Below are 21,197 nucleotides of genomic sequence, written 5' to 3'. Positions count from 1 at the left end.
GGTAAACATATGCAGTCAGTTCTATTATTAAATGTGACATAAAGATGAGAAAGTGGGGCACAGAGATATTATAGGTAATTCACCAGTGCATTGCCCATGGAAAGCTCAGGGCTAAGCATAAGGTAGATTTTTTTAAATACATATCTTAGGGCTTGGGGTGTGGCTCAATGGTAGAATGCTGCCTAACATGTACAAGGCCCGAGGTTTGATCCCAGCATTACACAAAACCAAAAATTTTAGTATTTTCAGGTTGCCTCTCCTAGTCATTTCCAATCCCATGGAGGTGTCCAAATCTTCAGAGTCACCCACTTTCCATAACTCATCTTCTGGGGCTTCTGAGACTGAAGATAGGATGTAGCCAAGGAACAATGCAAGCTAGCTTCTCTCTGGCTCTGTTGCTAGATCCACACGTCCTGAGGAAGGAGCCTCAATATGCCCCCCACCCCGTTAGTCTGTGAGATGTATGAGCTTGAGTGACACCAGGGAGCCACCTGCCTCTTTCACTCAGGGCTCCTAATCATCCCCTAGGTTTCCAAAGCCCAGCCTATGGGCCCCATCCCTACAGTCACGTGCCTTCCTGGACTCCTGAGGATTCTGGGATTCTGAGACTTCCTGAACACTACCTCCATTTACCTCTGTCTGTGTCAGCCCTGCCTCTCTCCTCCTCACCTCTGGGAGGAGGGGCTGCCTCAATTTTCCTTCCTTCTTCATGGTCCCTTACTGTCTTCATTTCTCTCTCCTAGGCTTTCTCTCCCTGCCCTTCTCGACCACATCACCTGAGGTGTGTCTCCCTGTTTGTGTCCTTGGCATAGCTGTTGTCTATCTGTCTTTCACCTCAATTCTCTCCATTCTTGGTGACCTGGTATGTCCAGGAAAGGAATGTTATATATGGTATGCTAACTGGTATGTCCAGGAATGGGCCTAGGATCTCTTGTTACCTTAACAAAGTGAAAGAATCCTTCTGTGGCAGGGCAGCTTCAGAGCCCCTCCACCCATTATATCCATCCTAAGAGTTACCCACTGGCTCCCATTGCTCCCTGGATCCCCCTTTCCCAACCCAAGGTGTAAGAACCCTCAGGGCCACATGGGCAGGGTATCTGTCTACTGCCCCAAAGACCAGGTCTCTGTGGCTTCTCTTAATGAACCAACCTTTAGTGACACATTCATTATTCCTGTTCAGTCTCTCTGAGTCAAAACTGATTAGTTACACTTACCATCGCAAAGATGTAATGATTTTATTGTTTATCTTCAATTTATTTTGATTAACATCTCCGTTCTTTTCATTGCAAGTGCAATTAGGTGCAATCTAACAGCGACTACTTTAATTTTGTTGAAATTAAGATGAATAAGTGACGGCTTATGGTGCTTTGTTTAACAAATAAATCATAGTTAAGAGGAGTGTATTAGTAATAAATGAAAAAAAGACAGCTTAATTAAAATGCACGGAGCCAGCCTCTTGATGTACATCCAAAAACCAAATCTGGATTCCAAAAATCAGAAGGAGCCGAGGGTTAGAAAGACCCTTGCTGCCTCTGGATAAGGCGATCAGAGGATGACAGACGGGCTGATCCGTTTTTGAAGCTGCTGCTGAGTGTAAAGCAGGCAGAATATGATGGTCCTCCTGAGAAGGTCCCACTTTGTCACCAGGGGAGCCTGGGGAAAAGCAGGTGGGGACTAGAGGCCTCATCACCCCCTAAGAGACCCAAGGCAGTCCACATCCTGATTCTCTTCCGGAGACTACTACAAGCAGGGGACAGATTCCTGCCCCCCATCTATGTGTATGGGGAGGGCCAGGTCGCCCAGCCTGGGGAGTCCCTGGCCTAGCCCAGACCCCAGGGCAAGTTAGCTCTCCTCCCCGCTGGGCTGAGAGGGACTTCCCCATCTCTTGATTTGGAAACAAAGTGCAGAAAGTCAGCCCTGGAAAGTTTCCCGTGTGAAGTTTAAAGCGCTTGTGCCGAAGAGGCCGGCTTTGAAGCAGCTCGCGGGGCCCCTCGGCAGGCTCCTGCGAGTCAGAGGGCCGGCCTCGCCTCAGATCCGCCGTGCCTGCCTCCGCAGGGCTGGGAAATGGGAATTGTTTTTAAGTTGAAAAATTACTTGCGGAGCTAACTCCTTTACCACCGCCTTTCTTTTGTTCTCAGCTGTCTCCTTCTTCACTCTGCCTTCTTTTTCTTTTGCTTCTTCCTTTTAGCGAAAAGGAACGGCAGGCCTGGGTTCAAACCCTAATACAGACCGTGCGGGACTCGGGGTCAGGGGGCTCGCCTTTCTGGACCCTAGCAGTTTATCAGAAAAGGGAAGATAACTGTGCCCAAAAGGCAGGGATGCCGTGAAGGCTGGCAGAGGTTACTGCGCGAAGTGCCTGACGCCTACTCACCTGGCACTTGAGGAAGAGCTCCCATGCTCTCTCAAGACCTTTCTGTCTGCTGCTGGCTACCTCTTCATAGGCAAGTCTCCTCCCCCGTAGCTCATTTGAGTCCTGCTTCCTTCTCAACCCTCTGCATGGAAGCTTTATTTTGTTCCCATCCTCTCAGCATGTGTTACTGAGTGTTTGCCTTGTACCAGGCATTGTACCACACCCTGGGGGTCTAGTATGTAAATCAATTCAAGGCAGGCCTACCCTCAGAGAACTTCCAGTCTCAAGCATTCCGTGAGACTTCCTCATACTGGTCATTGATGTCCTGTATTCCAAAGTGTCTATGATTGTTTTGTGAGGGCAGGAACAACACACAGCCTGTCACACAGCAGATGATTCCCAGCCACTAGTTGTTCAACAGAGCTGTTTGAGGACCGCTCCTGTGTACCTGGTTGGATGACAAAGGGAACTAACCCTGGCTTTGTGCTCTTGGGAGGGTCACTTGGGTAAAGAAAGAGATGACAGTGCTTGAGATAGGGTGGTGGAAGACAAGAGACGTTAACTTCAAGAAAGATGAAAAACAAATGGCATGTCTTGCTGGACCCGGCTTCTTCAGAAACAGGAAACTGGGACTGAAGTGGTTGGAGATTAATATTAATATTAACAAAGGCAGTTTCCATCACTGAGGTTCAGATTCCTCCATAAGATCCACAGGACCTGCTTCCTCAGCCTGGACCACTTCTCCAGCCTCACTCTCCTCCCACACGTGGATTTCTGGCCATGGCATTTCTGCCTCTGCCTAGAACACAGTTTTCACCCATTCCTTTAGCATGCCCTCTTCTCTCCCTCAGATCTCAGCTTTGATGACCACACCTCCTACCAGATCAGTTCCCCAGGGTACTTGTTTCCATCACACTCACTGTGCTGTTACCATATGTATCCCTGCACTCTAGTCTGCCTCCCCAGCTAGGAGCCAGTGTAGATAGGCGGAAACCACACCTGCCTTGTGAGTTGCCATCCCTTCCACAGAACCTGAGTAAAAGCTAGGACAGACTGGAAACCTTCCATAAACTGGCACATTAGACAAACTACTAATAATCTAACTCGTAACACCAAAAAAAAAAAAAAGTGGCAATTGTTTCTGTTTCCTAATGAGGAAACAAGCTTGAGATGGTGTGACCTACCCAAGTAAGTCATCTCGAACTCACATCTGTTTGACTCTGAAGACGCACTCCATCTAGGAAGCACCTCTTGGTGCCTAAAGGTCAATCAGAGGGCCTGGTAAGAAGGAACCTGCAGATGACACAGCCTGGCATATCAGACCCAGCTCTGGGGGGTGCCGACCAAAATCTGGAGCAGGGGTTAAGAAACCACAGTTAGGATTCAGGAGGGGCTTTGGAGAGCCCAGAAGACACCCTTGGTGCTCCCTGCTAAATTGGTCTCAGGGTGCCCTGGTCGCCAAGCGGCTGCCACGGTGGCTGCTGCATTTACTAATGTGTGAGATTCAGGAGGGGGTCCAGAGCCACTGGCACATCCTGCTTCCATACCCTGCTTCACAAGCCTCCCTCCTTGTTTATTAGCTTGTGTTAAAGATAATGAAACTGCAACTGAGGGGTTGGGTGACTTGTCCGAGGTCCCAGGGCAGGGAAATGACTTGAGTTGGATTTGGGGGACCTCTGTTCCAAACAGGGACAGGAAAGAACAGCCAGTCTTTCCGAGCAGAGGGAGAAAGGGGTAACGGGGGAGGGGGGCGTAGAAATGAGAGGGAGGGAGAAAACGGTGAGAATGAGCGAGGAGCGAGGGGTAAGAGAGGCAGCCCCACCTTGGGAAAGAGAGGCGCAGTGAGAAAGATCTAGGGACACAGGGAGGGTTCCAGGGAGGACAGGAGAGGAAGAGATCGACAGACACCGGGGATGGATGGAGACAGAGGGAGGCGGGCCGAGCCAAACGGGAAGCGGGGACAGCGAAGCCCGTGACGGGGCGGGGGGTGGGGTGGGGTGGGGGGCGAGAAGCCCAGCGGGCGCGGGACGGCAGCGGGCGGGGCGCCCAGGCCAGGACGCTGCGGCGCGGTCGCCTCCTCCCAGCGCTCCCGCCGGCCCGGCCGCCCCCGCCCGCACCCGCAGCCTAATGACCGCGGCCGGTCCGAGCACACTCGAGGCAGCCGTCAGCTGGCAGCGCGGGGATCGCGGGGATCGCGCGCCGCAGCCAGGGTGGCAGCTCCCGGGGCTCTGCGGGCCCTGATTGATTTGTCAGCCTAGGCGAGCCAGCCGCCACTCCGACCGCTGCGCCGCCCGGGGTCCCCGGCCGGCCCCTCAGGCTGGAGCGTCCCGCCGGCCCCAGGAGGGAGCCCCTGGTCCCTCGGCCCGCTCCCCGGCGCCCCTCCCCGCCCCCCTGCGGGCATCACCAGGCCCCGGGGCTGCCCTCCGCCCGGTCCCCCCCTCTGGGCACCGTGCCAGCCCTTCCAGTGCTCACCCTGCTGCTGCCCCCGAGTCCTGCACCGCCGCCCCCCGCGCCCCGGCCCTGGCCCGGGGCTGCCCGCAGAGCCGGCCACACCCGCTGCCGAGTGCTCGCCAAGGTAAGAGGAGCCGGGCCGGGAGGGCTGCGCACAGGACGCTGGGCTGAGCCACAGCGTGCACCCGCGGGTCGGCACAGAAGCTTCGGCTGCCACCCAGCCTGGAACCTGCGAGGGACCGCCAGGGACACCAGATGAATTGTGGATTGAGACCCTGGAAAAAACTGGGTGATAGTTACCAGTCTTCTAGTCCTGGGAGCGGAGGGTCTGACTTTCGGGTACGGAGCTCTAGCGTCCACCTCTTTTAAGGAATTCTCTTCCTCTCTCACCATCATCTCTCGGTTTCTGAAGTCACCATTTCTGAAGTCTCTTTAGAGACATGTTTCTTCTCCTTCCCCTAAGCAAGAAGTGGGTCTCTCTATTCTTTTTTCCCAACAAGCATATTTTCTCTCCCTCCCAGTTTAGAAGGTTTGTTCCCTCTTTCTCACTCGTCAGTTTAGAAAGAATTTCTCTCTGCCCACAATTTACAACCGGCTCTGTTGGCAGCACTCTCCCATGCTGAAGGCTAGGCGCTCTTCTCTGTTACCCCTTTACCCCACTTAATTAGATGTGCAGTTGGAGTATTTAACTCGGGGCAGGGGCCTGGTGTTTTTCTAGTGTGGGGGCAATGCAGAGAGACTTTTCACTCAAAGCCGGGTACCAGTCGTCCATCTCTGCCAGAATGGAGGCAGCTGCCCAGCCTCAGTCAGGTGCGCGAGCATTTGCGTCCAGGGGGCAAGAGGGAAAGACTTCGCCCTCAAACAAAGAATTAAGGCCAAGGGAGCCTGTTCTAGCACCTTCCAAGGGGTATCCTCTCAACCTCTGGACAGGGGGCTGCACCTAGCTTCTCTCCTGCACCTTTAACTTTAAAGTAGTTTAATGAACACACAGAGAGAAATCATTTGTTTTTCACTGTGTGGTGAGCAGTCTACAAAGAAATAGGAAAGGAAGGAGAGAGCCTTATCTCTGATCCCCGCAATTAGTTCCCTGGGACGAGGGGGGGCAACCCGGGAGCCTCAGTTCTTCAGACACAAAAGCATTTAGATCGCTTTAGACCGGTTAATCCTGAGTCTGGCTCGGGTCTCTTTTGTTTCCCAACTCCATTGTGGGTTTTGTGCAGTTTCTCTCTGTTCGAGTGATTGACTAGCCAATGGATGGTAATTATCCAAATGTCCCCTCTGTCCTTTGACTGACTTTCTCTGTATTATGGGCAACTGTCATGCATTCTGTCATTCCATATCATATTACACGTATTATCATATGAAGTCCTCCCTCCTTTAAAGAAGGGAGCCTCGGCCCAGATGCTGCTGCTTTTAGAAGGAAGCCGCCCCCCCCCCCAATAATTTGTGCTGGGCACAGTTTGCAATACAGAGCAGGGGACTCCGGAGATGGGAGGTTCTGCAGGTAATTTTTTTTCCAGGCTGGAGGTAGGGGTGGTCTCTGGGGTTGAGGTTCTAAGGATTTGTGCTGGGAACTTTGGGTCATATCCCTAGAGCGATTTGAATGTATCTGTGGGTTCCCTTATGGAGAAACTTGGAAACAGTTTTCTGGGCTCTGAATATGAGAAAATTCGACACAAATGGTTCCTTTTGGGGTAACTAGATCATAGTGGCACATTCTCAGGTAATCAGCCCTTAGGATCCTGTGGCCTTTTACAGGATAAGTCCCTGGACTCTTGCCCAGTTTGCTGCCTAGCAGATTGGGGGTGCAAGAATCAGCTGTATATGTTTCAAACCACCGCATGCTGATGCTAAAGCTCTGAGAAGGGACCAGCTTCTTGTGCAATGCCTTTGCACAGTAAACTTAGTGTCCCTTGGTGCAATTGTGTGTGCCATCACTTAAGAGAAAGGCAGGATTTATAACAACGAGGCTTTGCACACAGAGACTCTGGGGTCCTCTGAATCTGTGGGCAGGACTAAGCCTTTCTTCAGCTAAAATGTGAAAAAAGTGTTTTATTATTGCAATGGATATAAAGTGCTGCCCAGATGTACAGCCTTGCAGTTAATTACCTTGTTCTTCATCAAATATATGAGCAATAAATTCTCCAGAAAGGAGGTCTTTCTCTGTCTCTCTGTCTCTGTCTCCATCTCTCTCTGTCTCTGTCTCTCTGTCTCTGTCTCTGTCTGTGTGTGTGTGTGTGTGTGTGTGTGTGTGTGTGTGTGTGTGTGTGTGTAAATGGATGGATAGATGAATGCAGGAGAGAGAGCAACTCACTCTTTTTTAAGACCACAGAAAGAGACAGACTATTTTATGGGAAGCTTGATATACTGCCAAAGATGCTCTGAATTTTTCAATGATCAAAAATACATGATCAAGCTGTGCATGTTAGGGTGTGAGGTGTGCTGATGGTCAATGGATATTGATCAGGCTGTTAAGTATTTCTGCTCAGTTTTAGAAATATAGATAGATCCCAGATGACTTAAAGAATTGGATAACTAAGAAACTAGCATTTGGTTGCTCGGGCAAAGGGAAATAGCTAGTCAATTGAAAAACATCCCTACCGTTGCTTAACACCCATCTGAAAAAAGAAAAGAAAAGAAAACCTTAGAAAATGGGAATCGCATTAGCAGACATGCTCAAGAATGAAATAAAAATATTCCAAATATCTTACTTGGAGCCTGCCCAGAGCAATCACTTTAACCTGACCCAGCCTTGTTCACAGGCTCAGAATTTACATCTGTCTGCCTGTCCTGCATCTATATGTTACACACACACACACACACACACACACACACACACACACACAATTTTGCCACCAGTTTTGACCCACATTGATGCACCAATGAAGAAATGGGGAGGGACCATTTCTGGGATAGGATCTAAAGTGCCCCACCCCTTCTGCTTAGGAACCACGCTAACTGGCCACATAGATTTCCCCAATTAACTATTTTCTCATTAATCTAAAGATTTATTTAGAAAGGTGTGGAGGGCTGGAGGATGGAGATTTAAAGATAATCTCTAATTGGTTTGGAAAAAATTTAGCCCATGACACCTAGAACCCCTCCCTTTTTCCTCTTTCATTTCCTCTCTTCCTCTCCTACTCCCTTTCTTTCCTATGTCTTTCTCTCATCTAGAAATTAAAAGTGGACTTGAGAGGAAGGAGTTGCCTTGCATCAAACACTTAGGGAGAGGAGATGGGAGTGAAAATGAACTTTAAAATTTTTATTGTTATAAAATAGCAATCTTATTTATAACCATCCAATTATTTATTTTGTAAAATAATTATATTTAGGAAAATGAGCTCTCACCCAGACTGGAAAACCTAAGTATACAGACAGGATTGATAGTTGGGACTTGTTTTCATACCTTAAAAAGATAGATTTTCAGATTTTTTTTTGTCTGTCTGCAAAACATTCTTTTCCAGCTATGAACCCTCACCAGAGGAGCTCAGACATCCCTATTGACAAATCCTCCCTTGAGATGGGACCAAAATTGGCCTCATGCTCCCTCCCTCCCTCCCTCTCTCTCTCTCTCTCTCTCTCTCTCTCTCTCTCTCAAAAAAAAAAAAAAAAAAAAAAAAAAAAAAAAAAAAAAAAAAAAAAAAAAAAGTTGATCCACCCTGAAATGGATGAATCAGCCCCGATTGGGTGGACATGCCCTTTCACCTCATTGTGTCTGACCTATCACTTAATTAATCTCTCCCAGATGCAGAGCTGTTGACAATACCAACGATAAGCAGTATTTGGAACAAAGCAGGAAGCTTTTAAAAGAACAAGCCACATTGAGGTTTGAGGCTCTTAAATATGTGTAAATCATCAGCTTTGGATCTGAATGTCAGAAACTGTCCTGTTTGCTGGAAACTTCCTGTGTCTTTCTGTAGCCACTGATGTCTATGCAGATTCACTCTGTGCCTGTCTCTTCTGTTTCTGCCTTGCATTATTCTGACTCTCCCTTTCTCTGGATCCATGGCTGCTTTCCTGAGAATTGTCTTTTGCTTCTTAGCCTTGTCTTGGGCTCTTCAGATCCTTTTTACACCATTAGGGCTATCAAGGTGGTCAGCGTCAGAGGCTCTGAGTGACAAAATATTGACTTCGTTGGCTAGTACCTACGAACGTTTGTGCTGGAGGCACCTCAGTGACATACAGAGGATAGTTCATTAATTCAACAACTTGATAAATGCTGCTTGAATTACTGTATGGACAAAATGAAACAGGTTTATAAAAGATAATTTGAGGAATTCATATTTTTATTTGCTGAAAAGATTTTCATAAACAGATCCTGGAAACTGCTGGTTTTACTCATCTTTAACTATTCAATTGAGCTTCAGTTAATGGTAATATATGGTCTGGGACCCTTAGCGGGGCCTGACTGATGGGAGAGCTTTGTTGGATCTGGTGCAGGTGGCACTGTTTAATAAGCATGGGAAGAGTGGATAATGTACTGCTTGCAAAGAGAAGTAAATGCAAAATAGATCGCTCTAATTATGGCTGCCCCCAGAAATGGAGATGTGAGCTGAACCCGGTCAACTGATAGGGACGTTCAAACAGACCCAATTGTGCACTGACTTTTTTTTTCTTCTTCTTCCTTTTTTTCTTATTTACTTTTGAGAGTGACACAGTGGTTTGAAAGTCAATTTGGATGAGCTCATCTGACTCCAAACAAGCACAAATTAAAAACCTGAGTCTGCTGACCTATCAATGTCTGCCTTAAGTGTCTAGAACCCCTTTATCAGAGGGTCAGCTTTAGTGCTAGTAGAGGACCCTCTGAATATTTCTTCCTACCAGAGATTCTCATAAGCTCATTGCAAACTAGCTGTCATATTTCATTGCAAAGTGTCATAGATTTTGTTTTTGTTGTTGTTGTTTGTTTTGTTTGAATCTTTTTATGCTCGAAAAAAATGAGCCTATAGGAAATCAAAGTGTAAATACTTAAGCAAACAGAATTTCCCATATACCTGCAAGGGCTCTAATGATTTCCATTCATGCAAAGATAAAAAAATGGGACATTAGTTGTTTTAATTAATGGAAGAATAAAAAAATGCTGGGGGGGGGCTGCCTAGTGGATGGGTTTCAGCAGAGGTATCTGTGGGAAATGACTCATTCTTCACTTAAAGAGACAATGGCAACTTCTCTGGACAGCTAATCAGACCTGGGGAAAGTTGGGTTGGAGATGGGAAAGGGTCTTGCTAAGAGCTCTGGATAAGATGGTAGTCATGTTAGCCATTTTCTCTCCCAAACTCATTATTCCTGTTGGAAAAATGCCTGGGCCCGCACTAAAGAGAGAAGGTGTCTGAACTCCCAAGGAAAGTGCATTTTGGGTTAAAGCCTAGTATGATCTGTTATGGTAAAACCATATCAGAGCTAGAGAGTCCAAAGCAGTGTCCCTCAGCTAGGTAATAGAAAGGATGAGGTTGAATTGGTGTACTAGGTGTGGGGTGACTTGCACAGCAGCAAAGGTGTCAGGAAGTGGGTACAGTCTCTTGGACTTTGATGGGGGATCCAGGGAGAAACCAGGTCCCAGAATCTTGAGGCAAAACCTCTTTCTGTTCTGTGGAAATATTTACCAAACCCACCTTCAGGCTAGTGAGCCATGGCTGGGCACCCAAATCTATTAATGCTGGTATATGTGAAGCTCATAAAAGATTTATAGAGAAACTTGTGTTTAAAATGGAGTTTAGGGTGTCTTGCATTCTGAAAGGGAGGAAGAGATGCCTTTGAATAAAGAAAGGCCGGTGGGAAATATTTCCAGTATTAAGTGGTGAAAGTAGAAGAGATGCCAGCCCCCTGGTGTTTCATCTACGTCCTCCCCCATTGATACGATCCCTCCTTTCTCCAACAGAGAAAGTAGGGATCTCCTGATTCCTATTTAAGCAACTTTAGTTCCCTGTGTGAGAAAATTTCTCTCTCTCTCTCTCTCTCTCTCTCTCTCTCTCTCTCTCACACACACACACACACACACACACACGTTCACACATGCTCACAAGTGCATACATACTTCACTCTGAAAGACTTGCAGAGCAGGGTTAGCAAAATGTCCTAGGACTGGTTGTTATTGTGGACTAGATTAAAAAGAACTGACCCTCTAGGTAAAAGATGTAGTTGTAGCACATGAAATACAAGGCCTCTTGTAGCAATATTCACTTTCCTTTTTATTCCAGGGCAGGGTATACCTTTTTGTGGAAATTAGCTGGGATGCAATTAGCTATTGTGTATTTTGTTGCAATTATTCTTTAAGAATAATTTGATCTGACAGATTTATATTGTTGGCAATGTGATTTGAGGAAGGCTCAGATACAAACTTTCTACACCCTAATCATGATGGTAAATTGTTTTTGCTGAAGGTGAACAATCTCTGGCCTAGAATTCCTATTTCTCTTACCAGTTCCCCGTAATAAAATTGAACATTTTGTCACCACTTTGAGAAACACTGCCAAACACCTTAAAACACATGTCACATGCCAGCAGCCCCTCATTTCCCTCCTCCGGGAGTTTCTACATCTGGAACCATAATCACAGATAAAAACCTTGACAAAACTGCATCTGAGCACATTCCTCTCCACAGCTCTTACTTTCCCATAACGTTTAATACAATATTAATACCTGCTACCGAAAGGCAGCCGGGAGGAAAGGACTGCCAACCTTCCTGATGCTTCATGTCCAAATCTGAAATTCACGCTTCGTGTTTCATTTTAAGTTCAGTGCATTTAGCAGGGACAGGGAGGGAGGGAGGGAGGGAGGGAGGGGGGAGGGAGGGAGGGGGGGAGGGAGGGAGGGAGGGAGAGAGAGAGAGAGAGAGAGAGAGAGAGAGAGAGAGAGAGAGAGAGAGAGAGAGAGAGATAATGGCAGGGAGAAGAGGAGAAGGAATCGGCTCCTAGTTGACCAAAGCAGTGAGCCTGTTTTATAAAGAGCCATCCCTGAGCAGATTAGCGGCTCCAGACAACCTCGCCCATCAATATAAAGCAGTCTCCCGCTTCCCAGAACAAGGCCTGCAAGCCTGGGGATGGAGGACATCATCGAAGGTGCAGGGCTTTTTTACCACCCCTGTGACCCTAACTCCGCCTTTTCCTGGTGCTGCCTCCCCTCCACATTCCTTTGCCTGGCGGGGGAAATCATCATTTCACTTCTCTGCTCCATAAGCAAGAAGCAAAGATTAGAAAGAAGGCAAAAGCGCAGAAGTGTTCCCAAATGGGGTCTCCTGGGGGAACGTGGGGGTAACCTGGAGACTGATTTTCAGATGCTGGTGGATTTGTTCAGTTGATGCTCTCAAAACAGACCAGGCCTCCTCCTTGTTAAAATGTAAGCATCCATGTTTCTGAAATGAGTAACCAGCCTCAGTAACAGTAACCTCAGAGGGAGGCAGGAGAGAGAGAGAGAGAGAGAGAGAGAGAGAGAGAGAGAGAGAGAGAGAGAGAGAGAGAGAGAGAGAGAGAGAGATTTTTCCTGAGCAAGACCCACTTTAGTTAGCAAGGAGTGTAATTTGCTGAATGGTACAAGCAAGCATAGAGAAGTTATGCTTTACACTGGGGACAGGGTCAACAGTGGCGGGCTACTGGTCCTGTGACTGCGGCCAACAGATTTAAGAGAACAGTTCTTTGGGCTGTGAGGCTGGGAAGAAATGTTGGCATAGCCTTTTACTCCCCCACAGTTGTTATTCGAGAGGTTTCCGGAACCCTAAACCCCAGCTCCATCCTCGGAGTTCGAGGCAATCTTTTAGTAGAACCCTAGCCGGGAACCCTAGGCAGGAGAGTCTGGGGCCAAGGGGGCGGTTCCCCTGCTCCAAGCCTTTCCCGGATGGCGCCCCAGTCCGAGGTTTGCTCTATCTCCCTTTCCCTCCCGAGAGACTCCAAAGGCTGCAGAAATCTGGGCGCCCGCTCGCTCGCTTGTCAAAAAGCAAACTGTCTTCACATACTCCAAGAGTAACATCTCTGCCTAGGAAGAGGAAAGGAAGAGGCAAAATAAATAAAACCAGTTAATGTTGTAGTTAACTTGCAAATCAAGTAAATCTGTTGGTGCCGTATTTGAGAAATAAACCACGAGAGCGTCACAGCAAACACACACTTCTGAACGTCTTCATTTTGATTTAATGGTATATCAGCGTCAACTATCGCTTCCTCTGCTGGTACACTCGGCCTGATGCCGCGGGAGGAGGGTGCCCATGTTTATCACCGAGTGAGATGACTAATTACACCTTGTCAATCACCGGCTATGAAGACATAAAACCAGTGCGCACAATGAAATAGTTGCCTGCAGCGTCAATTAGTTGGCGATTCCGAGGGTATTTGCGTGGCTCTGGTTTGGCCGTCTCTAATAACGGGACGAAACGCCGGGAACAGCTAGCAGATCAATCACCCTGGTTCCGCTGCGGCCCGCGCCCTCCTCCCTTCCACCCCTTTTCGGGCCTGGCTTCTCTTCTCCCTGAGCAGGGCACTTCCTCCCTCCGCGGTCCCGGCTCGGTGGCGCCGCCAACCCCGGGAGCCCCGGGAAGTTTGCGCGCCACATCTCCGCAGCCAGCAGCCGGTAGCCCCGCAGCCTTTAGGGAGCGCTGGGGCTGGTGGCCCTTTTGTTGGAGAAGGCGTAGAAGGAGAGCTTTTGTTCTGAGTTAGTCACGGTGGCCGGCTGGAGGCTGCTACCTCATTATGCGCCGGGTCTGCTAGTCTGCGGGGAAGCAGATGGTAGGGGAGGTAGGCAGCGGCGACAGTGGCCAGACCTGAATCCGGTTCACCTGTCACCTTCCACAAAACTCAGAGTACCAGGACCTGAGAATGCTTTACCCTTGACCGGGGGAGGGGGTCAAGAGGCCGCCCTTCCATGCATCTGTGAATGTTCCAGTTACCTGTGCTTGCCTGATTACCCCCACCCCACCCCCTGCCTCTCCCTTGGCTGCGGCTCCTCGCACTGTGTAAATGTCACTCACGTGTCAGGATCTGTGTTTACAGCCTGTTCCTTGCCTTGCTTAGTCTCCGAGGACAGGGTAAAGCAGTTGCCCGACGTCCCTCAGTGATTAGCAAAGTTAGCGGCCTCTGAACTCAGGGCCGGGGTGCCCAGATGCCGCCCCGCTGCGGGAGATGCTCTTGAGCCTCAATAAACTGACGTTTTCGCGTCCCAGCCGGATGCAGAGGGATAAATAGAGAAGCGCCCTGGGTGGCGGTCCCAACGGCCGGCCGGCCGGCCGGAAAGTTCAGGCCAAGGATTGATGGGGACTGCTGGTCAGAGAGGTAGGTACCGAATGGTGTACATCTCTTTGTGAATATAGTTCCTTGTCCCCTGGGTAGTTCTTAACAAGGGTCACCAAGGACCCCCTCCCAAGCTACGAAGCAGCCCTTTGAGCCCAGCCAGCACCAAGGACACATATTCCAAGCTTGTTATAAAAGTTCCCTACCCTTTGAGCGACATCCTGATGAGCCCTGGTGGTTCCCAGATTCAATTTTTATTTCCTACTTTCTTTGAAAAAAAAGTGTCCCAGATGCCCCAGTATAACGTCCCTGTATATTCCGAGAGGTGGGCCAGGGTCTATGCAGTCATTGATTTTGACTGTCTGAACATGTGCATTCCTGCCTTTAGATTGATAGTCTTTCCCTCAAGTTAGGGCATCTTTATATGTACAGTGTGTACTTGCAAACGTATAACTTGAAGAGTTTTTGCAAATATGCCTGATAGGAGCTCATTGAAGATTAAGTAGGCTTGCCTGAGTGCACAAGCGTTAGTGCGTGTTCAGATGTCTCCTTGGATGCGATGTGCCCCAGTAGACACCCTGTGTACATTAGTGCTGGCTATGGTTTTGCCAACAACGATAAAATTAGTGCTAGCTGTATTTTTGCCAAAAGAGATGAACATGGTGCAAACTCGAGCACCACAAGTGTAACACTTATTCATGTGCAAAAGTTTTGAACAGTATGTGGAAAGTGTGACTTCATACTGACCCAACTGTGTGCCCTGTAAGATAAACTGCAGAGGTCCTGGCTTCCCATTGGTTGTGCCAGGTAGGCAGACTGGCATTTCAGACTACACCCTCCCCCCTTTTTACAGGGAATGAAAGTAACTTGCAAAATGAACCCCGAAGAAGAGGTTCTGTAACTGACTTGCCCTTTTTTCTTTTTTTCACTCAGAATCACTTTTTTACTTTCCTGTTCACCAGACACCTGGCCATTGCCATGGGTTCAGCCAAGACACTCAGCCTGGGCTGGCAGTTGGGATTTGCTGGACAGGCCATGTTATTGCTGGTCCTTGTGCAACCCGGTGGCTGGGTGGACCCAGATACCATAGGGTGCGCCCGGGGTGGGGGGCTGTGCTAGTGGAATGGAGTGCCCCATAGGAAGAGAATGGTTCTGTGGTCTTTAAGAACTGCCAAGTGTATCCTAGAGTGAGAAGGTTTTGAATAAGAAAGGAAAAAGAGGGAGCAATTAAGGAATTTTCTGAGAGCCTACTATGTTCCAGGCATTTTCCATTCATTTCTTTCTTTCATCAGACCCAAACACCCAAAAGGAGGGGACCTTCTTGTTTCCCATTGAGAAAGTCAAACAGTGTTAAAGGAGGTTGAGTCACTTTCTTGGGATCACACTGCATATACAACGGAGAGCTATGGACTCCTTGCTTCTTTTTTTGATTTCCTAAAGACTTCAACTCTTCCAGACTGGAGAGGCTAGGGGGAAATCCAAGAGCAACATGCCTGACGGCACAGTCCCTAGCTCGCTTGGAGAGAGGATTTGCTGCTGGCCCTCTACCCTTAGGAGTCATTGATCCCGCGTTTCTTGCGCCTGGCCCCCAGGAGGCCTGCGCCGCGGCCCACATAGTCGGGAGAGCTGTGCCCCAGACCAAAGCGGAGCCGCGCGGGAAACAGCCTAAGGCTCTCGAAACTGTATTCTGGTCCTGTCTTCTCTGCCTCTCCACCCCCGATTCCAAAGGCAAAAGGGGAGAATGGAGACCTCCTCACGCATCCATTGGCTGCGTTTTCTTAGGATAGAGACCGTAGGAAAGGTTTAATTTTCCTTCCAGATGAAACACAGGAAACTGTTCGTAGCTTAGAAACTCCAAACCCCGCGCTCTCCCTTCTCCCTCCCTCCTGCCCCCTCCTCCAGCCTCGCCCACCAGCTCCCACCACCTCCTCTCTCCGTTCCTTTCCTCTTCTAGCCTCTCCCCTCCCTCTGGGTCTCCCGCCTTCCCGGAGCACGCGCTGCCAAGGCCTGGGGCGCCGGGCGGCCAATGGCACGGCGGCAGGACGTGATGTCAGGCGCGGCTGTAGAAAAGGCGCGGAGGCTTGCGCTGGCGCGGACTGCAGAACCGGGGCTGAACCCGGCGCGCGCTGGGAGAGCGTAGCGCGCGGCTGGGCCGGCGGCCGACGGCTCCTCCTCCCACTCTGCTCCTCCTCCTTTTTCTCCTCCTCCACCTCCTCCTCCGCCGCCTCCTCCTCTTCCTCCTCCTCCTCTTCAATTCTCCCGGTGGCTCGGCTCAGCTCGCAGGCTTCGCAGAGACCCCTACTCCAGTTCGCCTTTGGTTGGGAACACACCCCGAGGGGAAAGAGACATCCAGGCATCTGGGACGCCCCAGGCACCTGGCTGTTTCAGGGTGAACCCCGACTGCAGCCGCCGCCTCCCGAGGCAGAGTTTGCGCCCCTGATTTGCGCCCTCAGCGCCGGAGCCTAGCGAGCGATGCCCGCGGCGTAAAAGCGCCCGCAGCGGGCGCCGACCTCTGCCCTGGTCTCCTGCCCCCACCTCACCCTCTGCCCTTGTGACCCTGGCTTCGGCGCCGCCGCCCAGGCGCCCCACGATGTAGCTGCCCCCACGCCTCGGCGGGAGGCGTCCTGGCCCGCGGGGGCCCGGGGCCCGGAGCCTGGCCTGGGGGCGCAGCCGAGCTCGGGCGGGGCCGGGGCCGCGGTGGCGATGCACCGGGTCGGTTAACGCCGGGAGCGCCAGGCAGCTGAGGCGAGGGGCAAGCCCTTCCTCGGGGCAGCCGCGTCCCCGGTCCCGCCGCGATGCTGTTCCACAGTCTGTCGGGCCCCGAGGTGCACGGGGTCATCGACGAGATGGACCGCAGGGCCAAGAGCGAGGCTCCTGCCATCAGCTCTGCCATCGACCGCGGCGACACGGAGACGGTAGGCGTGCGGCTGTGGAGTTGGGGCTGGGAGCTGGGAGCTGGCGGGGCCGGCCAGCGCCTCTGCTCCCCGAACTTTAGGGAGAGTCCTTCGAGACGCACGGGACCGAGGCTGGGGATCCTCAAATAGGGTGCGAGGTCCCGGGCGCCAGGCTCAGCGGAAAACTGGCTGCTGGGGCGAAGGAGGGCGTCAAGGTTGAAACCCAGATCTGGACCCCGAGGGTAGAGGAGAACGTTGCTCTAGAAGTGGAAGCCCAAGGCCACTCTCTTCTCCCCTCGCCGGGCGCTGGGCTTCTCAGTCCTGATTCTTCACTACTCGGCTGCTGCGGCTGCGGCGGGCGCCTCAGGAAAAGGGAGGACCGGTGGGAGCCCTGTGGCTGTAGCTGGTTTGCGTCGCTTTCAGTCTCCTGGCAGTCGGGCTCTCTCCCTAGCTCAGTTTCAGGGCCCTGGGATTTCTGGACTAGCAATTTTCGTTGATCGCGTCCCGGTGCTCCTAGCTGGCCAAATTTGGCCAGGCAGTGGTTTGGAGTTCAGGCTCCGGCCTGGCTTCTGCGGAAGGAGACTCCATTAGGTTCTCTGTACCTGGCTCCGCCGTCCCGGCCCCAAATAGCCTCCCCCGGGGCCAGACTAGTAGACGCTGCCTAGGCAGCGGCTGCAGAGTGACCTTTAGAGACCGAGGAGGTGGGAAGCCTGGCCCAAGCTTCCCTTCTAGAGCGAGAGCCACAGCTCAGTGACCTCCCGATTTCCCCTGAGCAGCCCTTCTTTCTGGATACACCCCCTGCTCCTCAATTTGGTCAGCAAAAGATTCGGATTGGGCCTGCCTTGCACCCTCTTGGAAGGTAGCCCTATATCCCACTTAACCTTCTCCCAAGACCCAAGCGGGACCCAGCTGGTGGTGTAGTAGAAGAGCCAGAAGTTGCTGGACCTGCTCTGACTGAACCTCTGGTTTAAGGATCCAGGGACTGCTGAGGCTTGGGGCCAGGAACCCTGCTGCCTTTCTGAAGAGGAGTGTGTGTGCAGCAAGACTTTTAATACTCCCCTTACTTTACACCCCTTAGCTCTTTACTGGGGCCCAGCGCTTTTAATAAACAGTTTGAGGAGTTCCCTTGGAGAGCTTGGGGGAAGAGGCCCTTCTAGCCCAGTACTTAAAAGCTGCGGGGACATTCCAGAGGTAAGGGCAGGAGGGCACGAACAGGGAGACCTAAGGCCTAAGAACAACTTAGAACTGGAAACTGGAGCTGCGGCTTGGGTCGGTGGTTGCCTGGAGCTGAGCTCTGTAGCTTGGACCTTTAGCTACTCTGATCCGGCCTGTTAGATGGAGAAAATGGGCTGCCCTTCCAGACTGCCCTCTAGGCGAATTTCGAGGCTAAGCCCGGCCAAGGAAGGAGCTCAGGGCGATTTTCTTGGTGGGAGCACAGCTGTAGGCTGCCGCTTACAGTGTTCTACCTTCTCCTTTGGTAGACCATGCCATCCATCAGCAGTGACCGAGCCGCGTTGTGTGCTGGCTGTGGGGGCAAGATCTCTGACAGATACTACCTGCTGGCAGTGGACAAGCAGTGGCACATGCGCTGCCTCAAGTGCTGTGAATGCAAGCTCAACCTGGAGTCAGAACTCACCTGCTTCAGCAAGGATGGCAGCATCTACTGCAAAGAAGACTACTACAGGTAGATCCTACCCAGACCCCGCTGGCCTTCAGGGACCTGAACCTTCCATTTCCTTTTCTTTCGCTCCCAGTAGAGGTTGCCCTACCCAAGACCCTCATTCTCCAAGCCAGCACCCACCAAATTAGGTAACAGCTTTCTACATTAGCAGTTTGGGGCACTCTTGGAAAGAATCATGAAGTATAGAACAGAAAAGCTGTAGTGACTCTGCTCTCTGTGTTTAGGGCGTGTAAAAACTCAGCTTGGGTGTGTGTTGGGGGGGGGGGATCTTCACACTCCTTTCCCTTTTGAAGTTTCTTGACTCAACCAGAAGGGATAGAAGGAAACACCCGAAAACTCTGGCAGCCTGGCTGACGTGAAACCAAGTTGGAGGGAGAGCCAGGATAGTGCAGCAGTTCTGAGTCTTTGGGGGTGGGGGTGGTGAGAAAAGTTGGCCAGGGCTAAAGAGTAAGAACCCAGGTCCCCTTTTCACCTCCCCAGCTTTAGAGTTAGGGTCTATTTATGTATTCTCTCTGTATGTCTCTGTCTCTATTTCTCTCTTTCCCCATCTCTGTTTCTTCCAAATTACAGCGGTGTGTAGGATTCCCAGGTGCTGGTCTGGAGGGCAGGGGCAAAGGTTGAGGAAGGGGTAAGTGAGGGAGTTTCTCCCCATTCTAAGTAAAGTCTTTCCTAAGACTTGCTCAGATTCTGAATAAAGTAGAATTTCTTGTGGGTGTGAAAATGGTCAAGGCAAACTATTTCAGATAGGGCCAAGCCTGGGTTAAAATCTAGTTCCTTCTCTACTAATCCTCAGTCAAGTCCAGGCTGTCCATGTTGAGGAGGGGATCTCCCTCCCCAGTGGCAGCAGCACCCGGAGAACAGGGATATGGGGGGAGATACCCAACCATTTGTCCCCACAGCCCCTCCCTCTATGGTCCCCACAGGCGGTTCTCTGTGCAGCGCTGTGCCCGCTGCCACCTGGGCATCTCGGCCTCGGAGATGGTGATGCGTGCTCGGGACTTGGTTTATCACCTTAATTGCTTCACATGCACCACGTGTAACAAGATGCTGACCACCGGCGACCACTTCGGCATGAAGGACAGCCTGGTCTATTGTCGCTTGCACTTCGAGGCGCTACTGCAGGGCGAATACCCGGCACACTTCAACCATGCCGACGTGGCGGCGGCAGCAGCGGCAGCCGCAGCGGCTAAGAGTGCAGGATTGGGCGCAGCGGGGGCTAACCCGCTGGGTCTTCCCTACTACAACGGCGTGGGCACTGTGCAGAAAGGGAGGCCGAGAAAGCGCAAGAGTCCGGGCCCCGGGGCGGATCTGGCAGCCTACAATGCCGGTGAGTGCAAGACCGTCTGAAAGCCGTGGCCGCGTCGGGGGAAAGATTTCATTAAGTTGGCTTACAGCGGGTACTCTGGCCCCCGGCTTTCCAGGCCCTATGCACCAGGATGCCTGGTAGAAAGAACTTTAGCCCTCTGGTTTCTGGTCGGTTCTCCTTCGACTGAAGCGCTAGGTGAGAACGCAGTAGTTCACTGGAATCCAGGTGCGGGACCTTGTCGCTGGGAAATTGTATTTTGGAAACGCCTTTGGTTTGCCTAACGCGCTTTGCTGTGCAGAAAGTGCGCGGAAAGAAAGCGAGGCGGCGCCGACACCAAACAGTCTCAGAGTGGCGGCGCGGCTGAGGTAGGGAGACTATCAGAGCTAGGCTGCGAGGGTCCCAAGAGAAAAGGCTGGCTGTGGCCAAGGGCACCGTTGGGTTTGGCTTGCAGCCCGGTCATACGGAATGTCCCCAGGGCGGCAGGCTTAGAGCTGTTACTAGCAAAGGCTATGGGTCCTTCTGTCCAGCCGGATCCTGGGGCACCGGCAGGTCTCCGAGATTTCCCTGCCCCTCGTAGCAAGCAGCTTACGCCGCGGTCGCCGAAGGAGCAGGAGTTGGCGAGTCCTCACTGTGGGCTGCAGGGGTCTCGATTCGCATTTCTTTGAAGTGCGGGCCTTTCCCGAGAGGCTCAGTCATACTCGCTCACCATCCCGGCTCTGGACAGTGGTGGAGGTTCTAAGGCCCCACAACATCTGCCCGAAAGTCCTCAGGACTCGGGGAAGGTTTAGAACTCGCCTGACTTCCGAACTACTTTATTTGCAGTTATTTCCCCTCTAAAGTTTGTAACAGCAAAGCTGATGCTGAGATCTTCTTTCTTCCTCCTTTTCCCTCTAGTCTGAATCACAAATGGGGATGAGGGCAAAACCAAAACAAACCCAAGGCTGCAGAGCGCCTGCGGTGGGGAAGGAAGAAGTCGGGGCCCTCAGGATCTTAAATAGTCTGAACTGCTCAGGGAGGGAAAATGGGGGACAAGTGGAGCAGGTCCTTTTTCTGTTCCAACGAAATTGCTGGTTAGAGGGTCCTGGGACCGACTGGGGAGGGGGAATGCAACTCCCGGTTGGAAAAGTGGTAAAGTGGTGGTTGGTTCAACGATGTAAAATTTGTCGAAAGTACTGCTATAGACGCCGTTTCTTTGGAGCTTACATCCTCATCACTCAAGCCCTAAAAGAGTAGATCCGGCTCAGGCCGGTTTCTACCCAAACCCAGCGGCCTCTATCAGGCGCGTCAGCTCCCCTAAGAAAGC

At 51.2% G+C, this 21,197-nt stretch overlaps 1 protein-coding gene across 3 annotated transcripts in view; it reads left to right on the top strand.

Moving 5' to 3' along the window:
• The first annotated feature begins 4,692 nt into the window (after window positions 1–4,692).
• Window positions 4,693–21,197, top strand: part of Lhx2 (LIM homeobox 2) — a 28,630-nt gene continuing 12,125 nt past the window's right edge. Inside the window, exons 1-3 of one of the 3 annotated variants that reach the window (XM_015986196.3) lie at window positions 4,693–4,925; window positions 18,389–18,591; window positions 19,512–19,915. In XM_015986196.3, coding sequence (XP_015841682.1) covers window positions 18,392–18,591; window positions 19,512–19,915 — 604 coding nt within the window. In that variant the 5' untranslated portion in view covers window positions 4,693–4,925; window positions 18,389–18,391. Of the gene's footprint in view, window positions 4,926–16,127; window positions 16,929–18,388; window positions 18,592–19,511; window positions 19,920–21,197 lie in introns of those variants that run through there. The other 2 variants (XM_006992521.4, XM_076568772.1) reach the window with 2 other exon arrangements.

The sequence above is a fragment of the Peromyscus maniculatus genome, chromosome 4 (genome assembly GCF_049852395.1).
Source record: "Peromyscus maniculatus bairdii isolate BWxNUB_F1_BW_parent chromosome 4, HU_Pman_BW_mat_3.1, whole genome shotgun sequence".
NCBI lineage: Eukaryota > Metazoa > Chordata > Mammalia > Rodentia > Cricetidae > Peromyscus > Peromyscus maniculatus.
This window is presented reverse-complemented; position numbering and strand designations above follow the sequence as displayed.